At 44.2% G+C, this 19,211-nt stretch overlaps 2 protein-coding genes across 2 annotated transcripts in view; both read right to left on the bottom strand.

The window, feature by feature from the left end:
* Positions 1–4,801, bottom strand: part of spega (striated muscle enriched protein kinase a) — a 109,296-nt gene extending 104,495 nt beyond the window's left edge. Inside the window, 3 exon segments of the mRNA XM_077199732.1 lie at positions 2,219–2,323; positions 3,175–3,217; positions 3,941–4,801. Of these exon segments, the coding sequence (XP_077055847.1) occupies positions 2,219–2,323; positions 3,175–3,217; positions 3,941–3,973 (181 nt within the window). The 5' untranslated portion in view covers positions 3,974–4,801.
* Positions 1–19,211, bottom strand: part of cidec (cell death inducing DFFA like effector c) — a 389,787-nt gene that overhangs the window by 344,645 nt on the left and 25,931 nt on the right. The window lies entirely within an intron of this gene.

Below are 19,211 nucleotides of genomic sequence, written 5' to 3' on the forward strand. Positions count from 1 at the left end.
TGCTGAGGGTCTGTGGCAGGACCATCATCTCTCGTGGCATATAGATTGTCTAGAAATGTTGGCAGTGTTTCAGGCTCTGAAACACTTCCTCCCAGACCTGAGAGGTCATCATTGTTCTTGTCCGGTCAGACAACACATCGGTGGTCTCCTACATAAATCAGCAGGGAGGTCTGCGTTCGCACCCGTTATACAAGCCGGCTCGCCAGATCCTTCTATGGTCCCAGGGGAAGCTTTCATTGAGGGCGATTTATATCCCAGGGTATCTAAATCAGGGGGCAGACATCCTGTCGAGGCAGGGGCCGAGGCCCGGGGAATGGAGACTCCATCCCGAGGTGATTGAGCTCCTATGGAAACATTTCGGTCTTGCCGAGGTAGACCTGTTTTGCATCCAGGAGACATCACACTGTCTACTGTGGTTCTCTCTAAGCCATGCAGCCCCTCTGGGGTTGGACGCTATGGTACAGGTGTGACCTCGGCCACGCCTGTACACATTTCCCTCGATTGCTCTGCTCCCAGGAGATCTGGATGTTGGTTTGTGGACCTGATTTCTCTCCTCGACGGCTCTCCTCTGGAGATTCCAATCAGGAGGGACCTTCTCTCTCAGGCGAGTGGGTTGATCCTTCACCCCCGCCCAGAACTACGGAGCTTTTGGGCTTGGCCTCTGAGGGGGCCCAGCTCATAGAATCTGGTCTCTGGACTGAGGTCGTGGAGACCTCCACTAGGAAATCATACGCCTTGGGGTGGAATATGTTCACCTCTTGGTGTGGGGAACACCAGTTGGACCCAGTTAACATCCTGGTGGGTGCAGTGCTGGATTTCCTTCAGGAGTGTTTCTCCACAGGGTTATCCCACTCCACACTGAAGGTGTACGTGGCGGTCTTATCTGCTACCACGTCCCTTTAAGTGGAGTCCCTCTCGGGAGACACCCACTTATAACTCGTTTCCTTCGTGGCACTTTGAGGCTGAGGCCAGCAGTTCGCACGAGGGTGCTGACCTGGGACCTTGCGGTTGTTTTAGAAGGTCTCTCTCTAGCACCGTTCGAGCCCATTAAATAAGTTTCTGAGAAGTTCATTACTCTAAAAACTATCTTTCTTCTTGCTATCTCTTCTTTAAAAAGAATAGGAGATTTCCAAGCTCTATCGGTCTCTCCCTCGGGCTTGGAATTCTCGCCCGGCATGGAAGAAGCTTTTCTCCATCCTAAACCGGGCTATGTTCCTAAGCTCCCAACAAATACTGGTAGGCTTATTGTACTGCAAGCCTTCTGTCCTCCTCCTTTGACTGTCGGACCAAGAGAAACTAAATCTGCTCTGCCCAGTTAGGGCTCTAGATGCTTACGTCCACAGAGCTGCCCTGTGGAGAAAATGTGAACAACTGTTCGTTTGTTTTGGACCCCCTAGGAAGGGCTGTCCCGCATCTATGCAGAGGTTGAGCAAGTGGGTGGTCGAGACCATCTCACTTGCCTACGAGTCTGCGGTCAGCCTTCTCCTTTGGCTGTCCGGGCTCATTCAAACAGGTGTATGGCTGCCTCTAAGGCTATTTTGCCAGGAGTATCAATTCAGGATGTTTGCGATGCGGCAGGCTGGTCCTCACCGCACACATTCGTAAAGTTTTAAAATCTTGACTTCAGCTCCACTCCAGGGGCGCAGGTGCTTCCTCCGAATGTGCGGCTTGACTTCACACGATGGACACTTGCTCGTATGGCGACGTTGGTATTAGCGTTCCCACAGCGTTTTCACGCAGCTCGAGTTCCCTGAAAGGGAACGTCTCTGGTTACGAATGTAACCCTAGTTCCCTGAAGGGAACGAGACGCTGCGTGTCTGTGCCATACTCCCAGCATGCCAGTGAGCACTTGCTTCAGTCTTATCAGAAGCTGATGCACTTGTGTTTTGGGGTGCTTATATAGTTTACTGGTCAATGACGTCACCCGCCTATGACGTTCCGTCTCGCCATTGGACTGATTTCATACATGCTTCATGACGCACTCACGCAGGGGCGTTCCCACAGCGTTTTCACGCAGCGTCTCGTTCCCTTCAGGGAACTAGGGTTACATACGTAACCAGAGACGTTTTTCATGCAGTAAATGATTCTGAAACGGCATCCCTATTGTTAGAATATAGTGATTTTTAAAACACCTTATTATGATTTGTGGCCAAAACTGGAAATTGATGCTACAAACTGAATATTGCTGAAGAGAAAAAAACACTAAATATTTTTTTACCCGTCGGTTGACTGTTGATTGCTTCCCTCTGAGGAGGCATGAACTGTTCCTTCATCTCCATGGAGACCTGAGGCTCTGCACTTTCATCTTCTGTACTGTTTGAGTCTACAGGAATGGGTGAAGCATGTTGAAAAGGGAATTTACAAACAAAACATACATACAGTAGCATAGATGATTACGTAATGAACTAGCTGCAAGAAATCTTTGACATTTAGTTGAAAGTGTGTGGTATTGAAGTTGTGCTGTGACTTGAATGTATAATGTGGAATTCTTATACAATCTCTAAGTGAAAATTCTAGGAATTCACATTACTTGGAGTTTTAAGAAAGAAAGACAGAAAGAAAGAAAGAAAGAAAGAAAGAAAGAAAGAAAGAAAGAGAGAAAGAAAGAAAGAAAGAAAGAAAGAAAGAAAGAAAGAAAGAAAGAAAGAAAGAAAGAAAGAAAGAAACAAAGAACAGTTTACAGTTTTGTGTATAATATTGCATGGCTGCAATGCCAAACCAATCCAAGAGCCCAGTAATGAAAGGTGAGGATTTTGGAAATGTATAACAACAATTACCATTGCTTTGCTTCCTACACAAGCGAAAAACTTCACTTCCATAACGGCAGCAAGCAGAGGTGGACAAGAGAAGACTGTTACTATAGAAACCGATGTCTGCAGACATGTACTTGTGTGGGAGCATAAACATAACACACATGCTTACACACAGACACACACACAGGCTAAATTTCTAAATTGTATAATCGTTCAGCCTAACTCTGTGTTGCAATCAATTCCTTATATAGGACACCTAACAATTTGTGATGTCAATATATAAAAATGTATCTACAGAAATATTGTCTTGGCAGCTATTTTAAAGCCTGTTTAACCGGCAAGATTGCGTACACTTTAATTGTTACATTTGTTGTTACATTGATTTTGGCCTTTCCACAATTTTGTCGTAAGCAAAACACACCATGAGTGAATCTGCCAAACGTCCAGCTAGAATGCCCAGCTCTCTGGAAAGACAAAAAAAATAAAAAAAAAAATAAACAAAAAGCTGTTTGTTAATTTTGAGAAGTGCTAATTAGTAAAGATTTGTTTTTTTTTTGCATTCTTGTTGCATCTATAGGGTTATGCCAGAGGTGTAATTAATTTGGCTTTCATTCAACAGTCTATACATAAATAATATTTATGTATAGACTGTTGAATGAAAGCCAAATTAATTGACAAAGGAGGAAAAAAGCATATAGGAATTCTGTTTAATATACTATAGTTATCAGCCCTGTGCCATCATCACATATTATGTGATGATGGCACAGGGCTGATAACTATAGTATATTAAACAGAATTCCTATATGCTTTTTTCCTCCTTTGTCAATTCTCATGCTGGCTTGCAGCTTGCCAAATGCACTCCTAAATTGCTACTAAGGCAACTAGGATTTTCCTATGGGCATAGTCTTTTCAGTGCCTAAGAAATTGTTTATTATTCATAATAAAGGCAAATTAAAGAATATCTGACATGAAAAAACAACAATAACAATGTTTTTTGTGCCCTAAGTTCTGTTGTTTTAAAGTCATTGTACTGGTTGTACATAAAAAAAGGAACTATAACAGACCTATACAACTTATTTTACATTTCTACATTATGAGTTTGATTTGCCAAATGTAAGAAAAATCTCGAAAAGTCAATTTGTATAGTTTCTGAAGTGTATTAGTCTGAATAGAATGCTTCGACTCACCTGGAATCTTTTTTTTGACCAGATTTTCTTCATGGCCTCAGATTAACTTAATCTCCCTTTCAGACTAAACAACAGAGTTAATTGTCAGTGTTTATGCAGAGAATATCACTGTCTATTTATAATCTGACTCCTGGTTATATCTGACTCCTAATAGTCTCAATTACTGTATGTCCTTCCCAGAGCTTTAACCTCAGGAAGAATGTACCTGAATCCACAATAATGCAAAAAGCACTAGAAATAGTACAAACATCCAATCATGATCCTCATGTGACAAATGAAGAAAAACTAATTCTTCAAGTAAACAATAACATCCAAGCTCTATTGGATCCACCAGAAGCTCTTGAATGACAAACAGAAATCCAAGTGACAGGATATTCCATTGCACAGCAGGAGGTGGAGGTCAGATCGGTCCTAGTCACAACAGAAGGGATGAGAAAACTGTCTTTAACAGATACCCACTTGCATTCTCCTAATCCCCTTTGGAGATAAAGGTATAAATCGGGGAGTGGTAGAGGAGGGAGACTGAGGGGAGAAACAAAGAACAAGCAGCAGCCAATAACAGAGGCAGATGTCAGTCCAATCAAAGCAAAACATTTTCAGCAGCCTTAGCGTGCACTCTCTCTTTCTCTCTCATCTCTTCCTTTGTCTCTGGTGCTGGTGTGAAGAGAGAGACTATTGGTCTCAGCACAAAGCATCAATTATATATTCTGTCAGGCAGTGATTACGTCACACTACTCCCATGTCGATGGTGCTACTGCTGGAATGAGAAAGGAGGAAAGCTGACACAGAGAATTAGCTTTCACTTCTCTTGCTACAATTACCTCTTTCTGTTCTGCTATATTTATTTAGCATACACAATGAAATGTTTTATGTTTTTTTTTCTATACATAAATAAAATTTAGTGTAAAGTATGAGAATGATATTCAATCTTCAACTGGCACACATGCATCAATAAAACCACATTGACAAGAATAATGTTGTTGATCAATTATTTTCTCACCTAAGTCTACATCAAGACAGAACAAATAATACATTCAAGCAGTGGCCTTATTATTTAAAATTTAGTTTGCAACTGCAGTTAAGTCATATTTTTAGTTTATATTGCAAATTAAACCTGAGCTTTAAGTTTAAGTTAATTTTGCTATTAAGTTAATTTAAGTTATTTTGCTATATTTTATTAGATTTTCAATGAAATTGTATCTAAGCAGACTGAGCCAGATGACTGTGTGAACCCAAGTGCCGAGAGATTTACTGAACACATAAGTAAGCAGAACATATAGAGAAATCTGACATACAGTAGACATAGAACATGGTACAATAATAATACTGGTATATCAATGATAAGGATATGTCTCACAATCAAGATGAAGAGGATCCACAATGGAGTCGTAAGGAGAACACTGCAGAAGCCGATAAGCCCTATATGCTCACTACGCAAGGGCCCACTATGTAGGGCCCCGCAAATTACTCAAGGCGGAATTACTCAAATTACTCCCCCTCCTGTTATAGCGTCAATTAATGTTTACAACATCCATGACAAAATTAAGCGAAACTATTCTTCTGGTTACGAACATAAGAGTGAAATGTGGGAACAACAATCAGGTAAACTTGTGTTCCCTTTCAAAAGCTACAATCGATGCTGCGCTGCTTAGCGCATTGGGGAACGTCTTTAATCGTGACCAGCTGTGAATATAGTGTGCAAACACGTCGATAGAATCGACCTGGAGGTAATATAGCCTCGGCCGGTGACGTCATCGACGCGCACACGCGACGCCAGGCTATAAATAGATGAGCCACAGGTCCGTCATTAAGATCTTTTTTCTTCAGATAACTTTGTGCATGTGTGTGGCAAACTCTATCTCTCTCACTATCTGTCTCAGATCTTTGTTAGGACTTAGATTTCAACTGGCAGTGTCCAGAAAATTCTCATTTCTCAATCTTTTTCTCTGAAAGCCTGTTAAAAGAGTTTAAAAAGCAAAAAAGAGTACAAATGAGTCAACAGCAGAATAAACGTTGTGTTCCTCCATGCTCCTGTCCCATCTCTGAGCTGGATACACACGATTACTGCTTTGTCTGTTTGGGGGAAGAGCACGCGGTTCTGGCTTTAGAGAACCGCGAGTGCGAGCATTGTGAAATGTTTACAGTGAAAATGCTGCATGCTTGTCTTAGCTATTTTCAGACCATCGTGGGGCTCTCGTATGGATTTGTGTGATGAGCAAGAGACGGGTCCGTCCCTTTAGCTTGCTGCATCACCAGATCCACACGCTCCCTCACGCGATCCCGCACTCCGGTGCTTCTTCGGCTCGCGCGGGGGACAATGATTTGTCTCTTGATTTTGAGGACCTTGAGCGGCCACCTTCTGAGCGTTCCTTTCGCGAAAATAAATCTGTCGAGGAATTGCTCGAAGTGGTCAGGTTGCAGCTTGACTGGCCACGCGATCAAGAGACCCTCAAACAGTCTAAGCTAGGGGATAGGTTTCTGTCCAGTGGCAAGTGGGAGGGACCAAAACATCAGTCTCTTCCGTTTTTCAAGGACCAACATGACGAGCTGTCTAAGTCATGGAGTAAACCATATACTTCCCGTATCTTTCTACCCTCGACGTCGACTTTTTCGACTATCGTGGGAGCGAAGGCATGGGGGTATGCGGAGATGCCGCAGGTAGAAGAGACGCTCGCGAGCTATCTCTCGCCTGGTTCGGCATCTTCCATTAAGAAACCTACCCTCCCCACGAAAGCATGTAAAATTACATCAGCATTAGTGGGTAAAGCTTATCAAGCTGCAGGTCAGGCTGGTGCTGCGCTGCACACTATGGCAGTGCTTCAGGCATACCAGGCTGACCTGCTGAAGGATTTGAGTGCGGGCAGCACTATAGATGAGGAGTCTTTCTCGGAGCTGCGGAGAGCCACAGATGTCTCTTCATGCGACTAAGCAAACGGTGATTAAAGATAAAGACCGGGTATTCCTGTTAGATTCCCCAGTCTCGCCCTCGTGTCTGTTCGGCGACTCGGTCAACACAGTCGACAGCAGATTCAGAGTTGTTAAAAAACACGAGGAAGCTTTTGTTCAATTCCTTCCTCGCCGCACTCATGGGGAGGGGCCATCGGCCACCCAACCTCTCCCCAGGCCTTCAAAAGCTCGGTTGACGAAAAAGCAGAGCGTGGCGAGCCGTGCTCCCCCTAATAAGAACTGGAGAAAGGCTCGTCAGGCTCAGCAACCTCCCAGGCCAGACCTCAGTACTGTTATCAATGAGAAGAGGAAGTCCTGATGTTCTGGCGCCCGGTCTGGTGGGGTAGCCCACCGCGGAATGGGGCGTATGTTAGCAAAAATCGCCCCATTCCGCTACCCTCACTAAACCTCTCCATCCCCGCCACCTTTGGTGCTTCGCGGGGCAGCGGTTTCCAGCGAAATTTTAGATGTTCCGTTGTTTCCTGCCGTCATCCAGGGCACGGAACATCTAACATCCCCTCAAGAGGAAGCTTTAAAATTGATACCACTCTTAGAGAGTCTGGCAGCGTGGAAACTTCTGCCAGGCATTTCTGCGTGGGTGTTAAGCACAGTACAAATAGGATACAGAATCCAATTTATTCGTTGTCCTCCGCGTTTCAACGGCGTGGTCTCCACTTCCGTGAGACCGGAGCTGATGCATGAGCTACAGACTCTCCTGAGCAAAGAGGCCATAGAACGTGTTCCTCTTCCAGAGAGAAGGTCGGGCTATTACAGCAAATACTTCCTAGTTCCCAAGAAGGACGGGGAGGTGCGTCCAATCTTAGATCTTCGAGGCTTAAACCGTTCAGTCAAAGCACTCAAGTTCAAAATGTTAACCGTAAAGACGGTCGTGTCACAAATTCAAGATCACGATTGGTTCGTCACGATCGATCTGAAGGACGCATATTTTCACATACAAATATTGCCACAACACAGGAAGTTCCTGAGGTTCGCTTTCGGGGTGAGGATTACCAATTTCTGGTGCTTCCATTCGGCCTAGCCTTATTACCCCGCACGTACACGAAATGCATGGATGCAGCTCTGGCTCCATTACGACTCCAGGGCATTCGCATTTTGAATTACATTGATGATTGGTTAATACTAGCACAATCGCAAGAGAGAGCGCTTCAACAAAGAGACATCGTGTTAGCTCATCTACTTTCTCTAGGGTTGAGAGTCAACACCAAGAAAAGTGTTCTTTCTCCTGCCCAGATAACGACTTATCTCGGGGTCGTTTGGGACTCGGTCACACTGCGGGCACAACTGTCTCCCGCTCGAAACGGAGCCATTCGACATATTATGAGCAAAGTCAGGCTAGGCCAAGATCACACTGTTCGTCAGTACCAAAAGATGTTAGGTTACATGGCCTCAGCATCCACGGTGATTCCTTTGGGGCTGTTGCACATGAGACCGTTTCAGTTGTGGCTAAAAGCCAGGGGATTTCATCCAAGGGCCAATCCTCAAAGGCAAATAAAGGTGACGCGCCGTGGGCTTCGTACACTATCTCTGTGGCTCAGACCCCGATTCCTTGACCTTGGGTCCCACTCTAGGGGCGCCGTGTCGTCGCAGATTGTTAACGACAGACGCCTCCCTGACGGGCTGGGGAGCGGTCTTAAGTGGTCGTCCAGTTCAAGGGGAATGGGGGGGTCATCAGCTCGAGTGGCACATCAACTGCCTCGAGCTGATGGCTATATTTCTGGCCCTGAAATATTTTCTCCCTCAGTTGAGGGGCTGTCATGTCTTGGTGCGGGTGGACAACACAGCGGCAGTCTCTTATAAAAATCACCAGGGAGGTCTGCACTCACGCAATTTGAACAGAATAGCGAGGCAGATTTTTCTCTGGGCCCAGGAGAAGTTCCTGTCAATCAGGGCAGTATACATCCCCGGGCACTTGAATGTGGGAGCAGATTTACTGTCCAGACAGAAACTGCAGGCAGGGGAATGGAAACTCCACCCAGAAGTAGTCAATCAGATCTGGACCAGATTTTACAAAGCGGAAGTGGACCTCTTCGCCTCCGATCAGACAGCGCAATGTCCCCTTTACTTCTCTCTGAGTCACCCATCCCCACTGGGTCTGGATGTGATGGCGCACACATGGCCCAAAATGCGCCTGTATGCCTTTTCTCCAGTGTCTCTGCTCCCAGGAGTCCTAGCCAGAGTTCGCCAGCAAGGGTCTTGCCTCTTACTGATTGCACCACGTTGGCCGAACAGAGTGTGGTTTTCAGAGATAATGTCCCTCCTCAGCGGCTCGCCATTTGCGATTCCGGAGAGGAGGGACCTTCTGTCTCAGGCGCAGGGCACGATATTCAACCCCAGGCCCGACCTGTGGAACCTGCATGCTTGGCCCCTGATGGGTACCAATTGAAGGACACTGGGCTTTCGCCTGATGTTATTGAGACCATTTTGAGTGCTAGGGCCTCCTCCACAAGAAAGAGTTATGTCAATAAATGGGGTGTCTTTGAAAGGTGGTGCACGGCACATGATACAGATCCGGTCGACTGCCAGATTGCTTCAGTTCTGGATTTTCTGCAAGAAAAGTTGTCAGCAGGCACAAGCCCCTCCACACTCAGGGTTTATGTGGCCGCCCTTTCAGCTTGCCATGCCTTGGTGGACAGAGTGCCTCTCGGGAAGCATCCTCTGCTTGCTCGCTTCATTCGTGGGGCCAAAAGGTTGAGGCCTTCCGTAAGAACCAAGATCCCTTCTTGGGACTTAGCTATAGTCCTCGAGGGTCTGGTTGAGACCCCCTTTGAACCTCTGGAGTCAGCGTCAGATAAGCTTCTGACCTTAAAGATGGTTTTTCATATGGCTATAACCTCTCTAAAAAGAATCGGGGACATGCAGGCCCTGTCAATATCGCCATCCTGCTTAGACTTTGCCCCAGGAATGGTGAAAGTGATTTTGCATCCTCATCCTGATTACCTGACTAATGGCGCTTTTCCACTACACAGTACCAGCTCGCCTCGGCTCGGCTCGACTCGACTCGACTCGCCTTTGTTTGGTTTTCCACTGTGTAAAAGTTGTACCTGTATCTGCTTTCGGGTACTTTTTTTCGTACCACCTCCGGCGAGGTTCTAAGCGAGCTGAGGCGAGCTAAGGCGATACTAAAATGTGACGTGAAAACAATGCCGACTGCTGATTGGTCAGAGAGAATCGTCACTATTCACTGCGTCATCAATGCACGCGCCAGATTGAGTATCCAGAATAACCCCGCCTTTTTAAAATAGTTTAGCCAGAGATAGTTACTAAACTTACTACTATTATTATGGCAACTCGGAAGAAGTCAAACGAGGAGGTGCAGACATTCCATTGTTTGGTTGCCGAAGAGAGGATCCAGCGAGAGCTTGATGGGGCAACGAGGAACGAAAGGCGTCGCTATGACGACCGGGTACTATTTGTGGCGATACTTTCTGCAATGGAAAACGGAACGAAAAGCGAGCCGAGTCGAGGCGAGCCAAGGCGAGTCGAGTCGAGTCGAGCTTGTACTGGTAATGGAAAAGCGCCATTAGGTACCTTTCTCGGCAGTACATCCAGTCACACTAGAGGCCTTCTGCCCTCCGCCGTTCTCAACGCCGGAGCAGGAGAAATCTCACAGACTTTGACCAGTCCGTGCTCTTCAGGCTACGTCCACCGCACTAACCAGTGGCGTAAGTCAGAGCACCTGTTCGTTTGTTATGGGGGCAGCAACAGGGGTGCTGCTGCAAATAAACAGACCATGTCACATTGGGTAAGGGATGCGATTGCTCTTGCCTATCAGGCGCCCGGCCAAGTTTCGCCAACGGGTCTAAGGGCTCACTCCACCAGAGGGGTCGCCTCCTCTGCTGCTTTGGCAAGGGGTACCCCCTTTCAACATGTTTGTGATGCGGCAGGCTGGTTCTCTCCGCACGCATTCATAAGATTTTATAGTTTGAATGTTCATGCCACTCCGGGCTCTCATGTCCTTGAGTCGACTTTGCAAACTAATGTCTAGGGCCTTCTTGCGTTCTTGTGAGCACACCTGCACAACCGTAGGGGTCCAGACACCTTCAAGCACGGCGGCGTGGGTATTCTCGTTCCCAATGCGCTAAACAGCGAAGCATTGATTGTAGCTTTTGAAAGGGAACGATTCGGGTTACTTGACTGTAACCCTGTTCCCTGAAAAAGCGGAACGAGATGCTGCGCTACCTTGCCGTGCTGATGATGTCACAGGTCTGATCTTCAGAAAAAATAATCTTAATGACGCACCTGTGGCTCATCTATTTATAGCCTCGCGTCGCGGGTGTGCGCCGATGACGTCACCGGCCGAGGCTATATTACCTCCGGGTCAATTCTATCAACGTGTTTGCACACTATATTCACAGCTGGTCACGATTAAAGACGTTCCCCAATGCGCTAAGCAGCGCAGCATCTCGTTCCGCTTTTTCAGGGAACAGGGTTACAGTCAAGTAACCCGAATCGTTCTCTCCTCTCCAAGTTTGACGTCAGCAAAGTAAAATTAATGTGCATTTCTATTGTGTTTTTTCGGTCTTGCTAACCTAGCTGGGCAGGCAGTGCAACTCTTGCATCACTTTGCCTGACAAAAGTGAGAGTAAAATACGATTATTTATTACGTTTGTTTTTGATAAACGACAAAGTGCAACGGTGTTTGTTTACTGCAGCTCGGAAAAGATAACCGCATCACGTGTGTTATCTTGCGTTCATATGCGCGTGCACGAAATGAAACGCGCAATTTTAAAGCAGAAATATATGTGGAGACCAGACATACTGTATATATGGGCGTGAATGATGGCATTCCTCATCAAAGTACACATTATACATACTTTTAAAACAAGACACAGATTATCTAGTCTCAGTCAACGTGTAGTTTAAAAACTCTAAACAACTGCACTAATTATGCAAGATAGAAAGCAATGTATTGACAATTTTACAGTGATTGACTTTTGATTTATAGGCTATATTGAATTTAAAATGTTGATTAGCTAGCTTGACATACTGGTCAATATGGATGCACATCCCTCAGTAAATAATAACCATAAATCAAGAATTGCTTCAACATGCATAATAAAAAATAAAAAAACTTTAACATGCTATGGCAAGCCATTTTAGCTTTTATTCATTCACAGTTTATTCATTTTTTATATCAAGATTTTTTTTTTTTTTTTTACTATTTGCAATGTGAATTCTTGCTTATTTTTACTAGTAGGGCCCCTTAGTTACATTTTTATCTACCAATGTCTATTTTTGATATCAGGAATTACATGTTCACTTGTACAAAAGTTAATTATTGATGTCAATGATGTCAACACTCTCAATCAGGAATTCCTGATAACTGCATCACTAGTTCCCTTTCGTTGTCACTCCGAGTTACGTCGGATGACGACGAATGGGGTTTCGCTTAGAAAGCCTATCGAGTTTGAGTGAACAAAACGAGCCAATGGCAAATAAATGCCATGGGTCTGCGGAATTTGCATAGCATATCTCCGCCTTACCTCGTGGGTATAAAAGGAGGATGCCGGCAACATGCAGATATGTTTTCGCTTCGGGGCCAAGAATCTCTTCACTCCACTTCTCTTCAAGTATCTCTTCACTCCACAGCCATTTCTGACTTCGCTCTACGAGACGAGCCACCCTCTCTGTTGTTGGTGTGACAGCGATCTGCAGCGAGTTCACATTGCCTGCTGATCTGTGCAGTGATCTGCCAGTGAGTGTGTTTCTCCCTGCTCACTTCCACATTGCAGAGTTTTTTCTCCTCTCACTAAAGAGCTTGCACACAGATATATGGTGCAAAAGGGAGAGCGCGCAAAACTTGTCACTTGAAAGCGAAAAACAGTGTTTGAGATTCGTCGCAGCAGATTCAAGCAGCTGTAGTTATGTACTTGTGTTTTTACTAGAAAAATATACAAGATATTTGTGAGAAAATATTCTACAAGTGTGCAACTTTCATTGGATGAATTCACATACTGATTTGCGGATGAGCAAAATTTCTCTGTGACTTCACATTTTTTGATGCGGGTGTTTAAATGCGTTTTGCACCATATTCACTGCAACAACTGTAGCAAAAATGCAAGCACACAAGTTTATTAATTTGTGATTTGTAGAATAGGATTTTTGCAGCTGCAATGAAGAATTTGAGAAGGTGTAACTGTTATGTTGTGTTTGTGGGAGAGAAAAAAAAGTGTACAAGTTTGCAACTGTAACTGTGCGTTCACACCGGACGCGAATAGCGCATCAAATTCGCGTCTACCGCGTCTAGTTTGACGCTTGACCACTTTGTGTTAATTCGCGTGTCAAGAGTGAAACTGACACGCGTAAAAACAAAAGTTTGAAGTGAAATTTACGCGCGTCACGAATCGAAACCCGTTGGCGGCCATCTTTTTTATGTTGATCGAGCATTCATCGGAGAGTCACCCCTCTGTATTTGCTCTGGAGAGCAGAACGGCGGCATAGGGGTAATCGTCGCCGTATTTGTGTCCATCAGACCCATCGAAGGCGAACCCAGTGTGGCGAGTTTCACCATTGGCTCGCTCCAGGAGCTGCGCCTGGATGACAGCGGCTTTCAGCGGTACTTCCGCCTGTCCCGCGCCCAGGTTGATGACCTATTGTCCCGCATCGGAGCGAGGATCACCCTCGCCCTCATCCACCTAATCTGTCATTTATTTTTGTTTTGATGATAAATGGAGCCAGCCTCCAAAAGTGATTAATCTGTCCTGTGATTTTTCTCTCTCTCTCGAACAACACTGTCCAGACACGAACTTATGCAGTATGTTGGTTGTCTTTAAATTATAATAATATTTCATATATCTAGATATGGAATAAATAGCATTCAATACAAAATGAATATGTCTCATATATTGAAATCAAGTTTTATGTGATAAAATATTTAAAAATGATGGATGTGTGACAGTTAGTTTGATCTTTTGAAGTTCATAACAGACACCACCTGTCAAAATGATTGATTGACAGGTGGGTGTGTCTATCCTTTGATCTTCCCCCACCCCTTCCGGTTCACCCCTTCCTGTCCCGCCCCTTATCCCTCCCCTTCCGGTTCCGCCCCTTCCTGTTACCTTTGACCTAGTTCCGTCCCTTCCTGTTACCTTTGACCTAGTTCCGCCCCTTCCGGTTAAACTTTCTGTCAAAATGATGGATGTGTGACAGTTAGTTTGATCGCTTTGATGGTGACAGATAGTTTGATTGTTTGAAGTTGGTGTTTTGATCACCGCATCCCCTAAATATCCCTGAGCTTTATCAAGGGCAGCTGTGAAAGTGATAAGAAAAAATGGTGAAAGTTTATCTGTTTTTTAAAAGAATATAAAATAAAATCTTCACACAAAAAGTTTGAATAAAATGGAGCCACAAAAATATTGCAAACAATCCAATGTATGAATGACCTTGCACTGTCTCAGAAACATAGCGAGCGAGCGTCTATGTATGTGTGTGTGTGTGTGTGTGTGTGTGTGTGTGTGTGTGTGTGTGTGTGTATGTGTGTGTGTGTGTGTGTGTGTGTGTGTGTGTGTGTGTGTGTGTGTGTGTGTGTGTGTGTGTGTGTGTGTGTGTGTGTGTGTGTGTGTGTGTGTGTGTGTGTGTGTGTGTCAAAGCAGGAATTTCCCTCCCTCCGCATTGCTGAGGACCTTGGAAGTTTATCTCACACAGAAGTTGAAAAAGCATTATGTTCATTTAAATGAAATTGTTATAACATTTACATTTAGTCATTCACAAATATTTGACACTGACTCAAGTTGAAAAACCATGCTGTTCAATTAAAAGTATATAAATTAAACAAAAATAAAATTATCTTACTGTTTCACCATGGTTGAAAAAAACCCACAAGTGTTTCCCCTGAAGTCTTTTCTCTCTGTCACACCAGCGCGTGGCTGGCCTGGTATCTGTTTTTGTGACACGTTCCTGAGCCCATTGAAAAGCATTGTGTTCCTTTAAAAGTGTATAAATTTAAATTTATCATATATAAAATAAATAGTTTTACTAATTGTTGTTCATTTAAAAACTTACTAAATTACTGAAGTTGAAAATCATGCCGTTCATTAACAAATCATACTAAATTACTGAAGTTGAAAAGCATTCTGTTCATTTAAAATAAATATTTTACAAATTTACTGTACCAAGTTAGATTTAGATAAAAATAAAATCATCTTACATTTTCACCAGGGTTGAAGAAAAAAAAATCACACAGATAGTGCCTGCCAGCATGGACAGTGTGCATGACAAATAAGTGATATCATCGCTGTTTTCGTACCACCGATAATAAATTACTTTTAATTCATAAGACTTATTTTCAGGAGTGACAGTTATCAGTGAAATATGGCGCTTGTGTAATCAAAAGGTCTGCCTACCCCCTGGGAATGTGAATTGGCCTTGAACCTAAACACTTCCATTCATAGAGTACTGAAAGAATATAGTGGACACACAGCTCCGCCGTTTCCCCATAGTTTTCCACAGGCTCTTACTGTAAAAGGCTATAAAATAGCCAAGACACATGGATGTGTGCCATACCGCATGTCTGGACCAAAAACTTTTGCACCCTCTCTTCTAAGACCTCCTCATCAAAAATGCAAAACAGTGAGAACTTTCTCTATAATTAATTTATGCTACGGTGCTGTTTATCTGTATTACGCAATGATGTTTAATTTGAAAAACAAAGTATGGGTTTAAAAATATGGAGCATTGTATTATGATATCGATGTGATACAGATATTAACATGTATCTACTATATTAATTTATCAAAGTATGATTTTTTTTTAAATATGGAGCATTGTATTATGATATTGATGTGATACAGATATTAACATGTATCTACTATATTAATTTATCATAAAGTATGATTTTAAAAATGTACATTGTTTATGTTCATTATGCTATGTTTTTTTAAACCATATCACAAAAGTATCAGTTTAACATGACTGTTTTACAGCAATGTTTATTTTTCATTATGCTATGTTGTATTTTTTATCTGATGTAACTAAAATCTGCAGCATCGTTTATTTAAGCTGCGGGGTTTCCATAAAGGACCTTAAAATAAATGTTTTGGATTTATTCAGTTTTAAATCTTATTTAGAGATTATTTTAGTCAGACATGCTTATATGTTCATAGGCCTATTTTATTCCTCTTCAGTTACTTACTTTTTAAATTTTGCTAGGTTACTTTTTAATTCTTCTTTTACTCTGTCTTTGATTTTAACTTTTAGCAATTTGCATGATAAATTGTTTAACATGTAAGCTATATGAATGACACTGTCACAATGTGATAAGCAAAACACATAAAAGTCAAGTCAAAGCTATTTATATAATAACATTGCCATTTAAAATAACATGGTCTTTCCTTCTCTCTCTAGGGACAGGCAAACACTGAAGGACAATCAGGCATCCAAGTAACATGTTAGTATGGTTTATATTTTATTTTTAATGAGAAAATATTATAGAGTGCAACAGGCGGTTTCTGGGAGTAAAAACATTTACTTTCTCTATACGTAAATTAATTTTAAAGACAGACCTACTGTGAGCTAAGAGGTTGTTAATACATGGTATTAGCTTCTGATAAAGCCTTCAGCTTATTTTTTTGTAAATAATCGTGTTTCACAGTTGAACTCCTGGTGAAAACTGCATTACCAATGAGGCATGATGCTGTAGTGAAAATTATGTCAAACATAGTTTATAAAAAAAAAAGCAACACACTCCAAAATAGCTCTGCCCACTCCCATGAAGCACTGCGAATGACATAATCTCCCTACCCTCTCAAAATACTGAAATTTTTGTATAAGCTATATATGCATATTTTGCATATTTATATATGAATATATATTTTTTTAAATCACTATGGGAAATAAGAATGAAAAAGGGGGGAGGGGGGGAGGCACTATACAAGGCTCGCACATTTGTAACTGATTCATTGAGCAATCAAGATTAATTGTCAATTATTGGATCAATGTTCTTCACTTTTTCAACCAACTGACTGGTGTTTGCTTTCAGAAACCTTTGGTGATCTGAGAATATAAAAATTAAAACAATAACAGGAAAAAGGAAATTGAAGACAAAATGGAAAAGAATATAAAGATTGATCCTATTTCTCTTCTTTCCCAGTATCCGGGTTTGGGCAGTATTTGGCTTTGATCAAATCTGCAAAAAATAAATAAGTTTGATAAGTCTGCAGTAAAATAAAGGGCTGATGAAGGCTGATGAAGGCTGAAGAAATTCCATTTCTGGGCATATAAGCGCCTCGTAGAGGGCGCTCGCGCCTCAGTGATGGTTCTCAACACTCCACTGGGGAGGTTCCCGGGAATCCGTTGAGGGGCCACGCATGGAGGGCCCACAGATCGGGGCGGGGATGTAGGATCGTCCCGTTGGCCTGCCTGAGGAGATCTAGCCTCAGTGGAATCGGCCATGGGGCAGATTGTATCATCTGCATCAGTTCTGGAAACCACGTCTGGTTTTTCCAGAGTGGGGCTACCAGGAGCACTGCACATTTCTCCTCCCTGATCCAACTGATGACCTGAGGTAGCATCGCAACCGGAGGGAAGGCATACAGCGGGCGGCTCGGCCAGACTTGGGCGAGCGCGTCCGTGCTCTTTGAAAAGAAGAGAGGGCAGTGCGTATTTTCCTTGGAGGCAAAGAGGTCGACCTCTGCTCTGCCAAAGGTTTGCCATAACCACTGAATCGTCAGGGGGTGGAGAGACCATTCTGCTGGGAGAACTTTGTCTCTGGACAGCATGTCCGCTCCCTGGTTCAGAACACCTGGCACATGCGCTGCTCTCAGCGAGCGCAGGTTGCGCTGGGACCATAGGAGGAGCTCCCTGGCCATCGAGTGCAGGGAGCTCGATCTGAGTCCACCCTGACGATTTATAGGCGAGACTACCGTCATGTTGTCCGTTCGGACATGTTGAATTCGAAGCGACCGCTTTCAATTCCAGACAGTTTATATGTAGGCGCTTCTCCGGGTTTGACCACAAGCCGGAGACAGGCCTGCCCTCGTAAAGGGCCCCCCAACCTATTTTGGAGGCATCTGTCGTGATCATTTTTCTCCTTGTGTTTACACCCAAACTCACGCCGGACTGATACCAGTCGACAGCTTTCCAGGGCGTCAGGGCTTTTATGCAGCCGTGATTTGCTCTGATTAAAAAGTGGCCCGAGCGCCACGCGTGGGTGGGGACACGGCTTTTGAGCCAGCGTTGGAAAGGACGCATGTGCAACAATCCTAGCTGGAGTACAGCTGATGCTGAGGCCATGAGACCGAGCATCCTCTGAAACCGCTTGACGGGGGCGCGCGATCCCGCTCTGAACGATGTTGCAAGGCGCCGGATAGTGAGCGCGCGCTCTGATGAGAGGCGCGCCGTCATCTGCACTGAGTCTAGCACTATTCCCAGAAAAGAAATATTCTGGCTGTGGGATAGCATGCTCTTTGCAAAATTGATTTTTAGACCTAGGCACTCTAGATGACTGATAATCCAAGACCTGTGTGTCACTAACTGGCTCTCTGATTGTGCTAGTATTATTTAATCGTCGAGATAATTTAGTATTCGCACTCCCCGCTGTCTCAGGGGGGAAAGTGCTGCATCCATACATTTCGTAAATGTACGGGGTGCCAGTGACAGGCCGAATGGTAGTACTGTGTACTGGTATGACTGTCCCTCGAAAGCGAATCTCAAAAATGGCCTGTGATGAGGCGCTATTGGAATGTGAAAGTAAGCGTCTTTCAGATCCACTGACAGAAACCAATCCCTCGGGCGAACTTGCGCGAGGATATGCTTGGTAGTTATCATTCTGAACGAACGAATCATTAAAGCTTTGTTCAGATGTCTGAGATCTAGAATGGGGCGGAGACCGCCATCCTTTTTCGGGACGAGAAAATAGCGGCTGTAAAAACCTGCCTCGCTCATAGGGGGGGGGGACTGTTTCTATAGCGCCTTTCTCTATCAGTTTGAGCATCTCGGTGCGTAGAACATGTGAAACATCTTTTCTCACTTTCGTCTCTACCACCGCTGTGAAGCGGGGCGGTCTGCGAGCGAATTGAAGCGAGTAACCGTGTTTTATTATGTTCAAAACCCATTTCGGCATGTCGGGGATATTTTCCCAAGCTTTCGCTCGCACAGATATGGGCTGAATGTTGGCCGGGGGCGTGTCACAGTGACGTATGGCTCCCGCCAGCGAATCGTTCTGTGTTAACACCGAGCTTACAGCTCTCAGCGGCGCGGACGCGCGCTGAGCAGCTCTGCTGAATGCCGAGTGCAGGGGTGCGTGTGAGATTACAGGCACGCTCGCTGTAATGCTCACAGAGTGAGATGGGGAAATGTTTAACACTGT

This window comes from Siphateles boraxobius, unplaced genomic scaffold, assembly GCF_051911475.1.
Source record: "Siphateles boraxobius isolate OS27281-9 unplaced genomic scaffold, OSU_SipBor_1 41, whole genome shotgun sequence".
Taxonomy (NCBI): domain Eukaryota; kingdom Metazoa; phylum Chordata; class Actinopteri; order Cypriniformes; family Leuciscidae; genus Siphateles; species Siphateles boraxobius.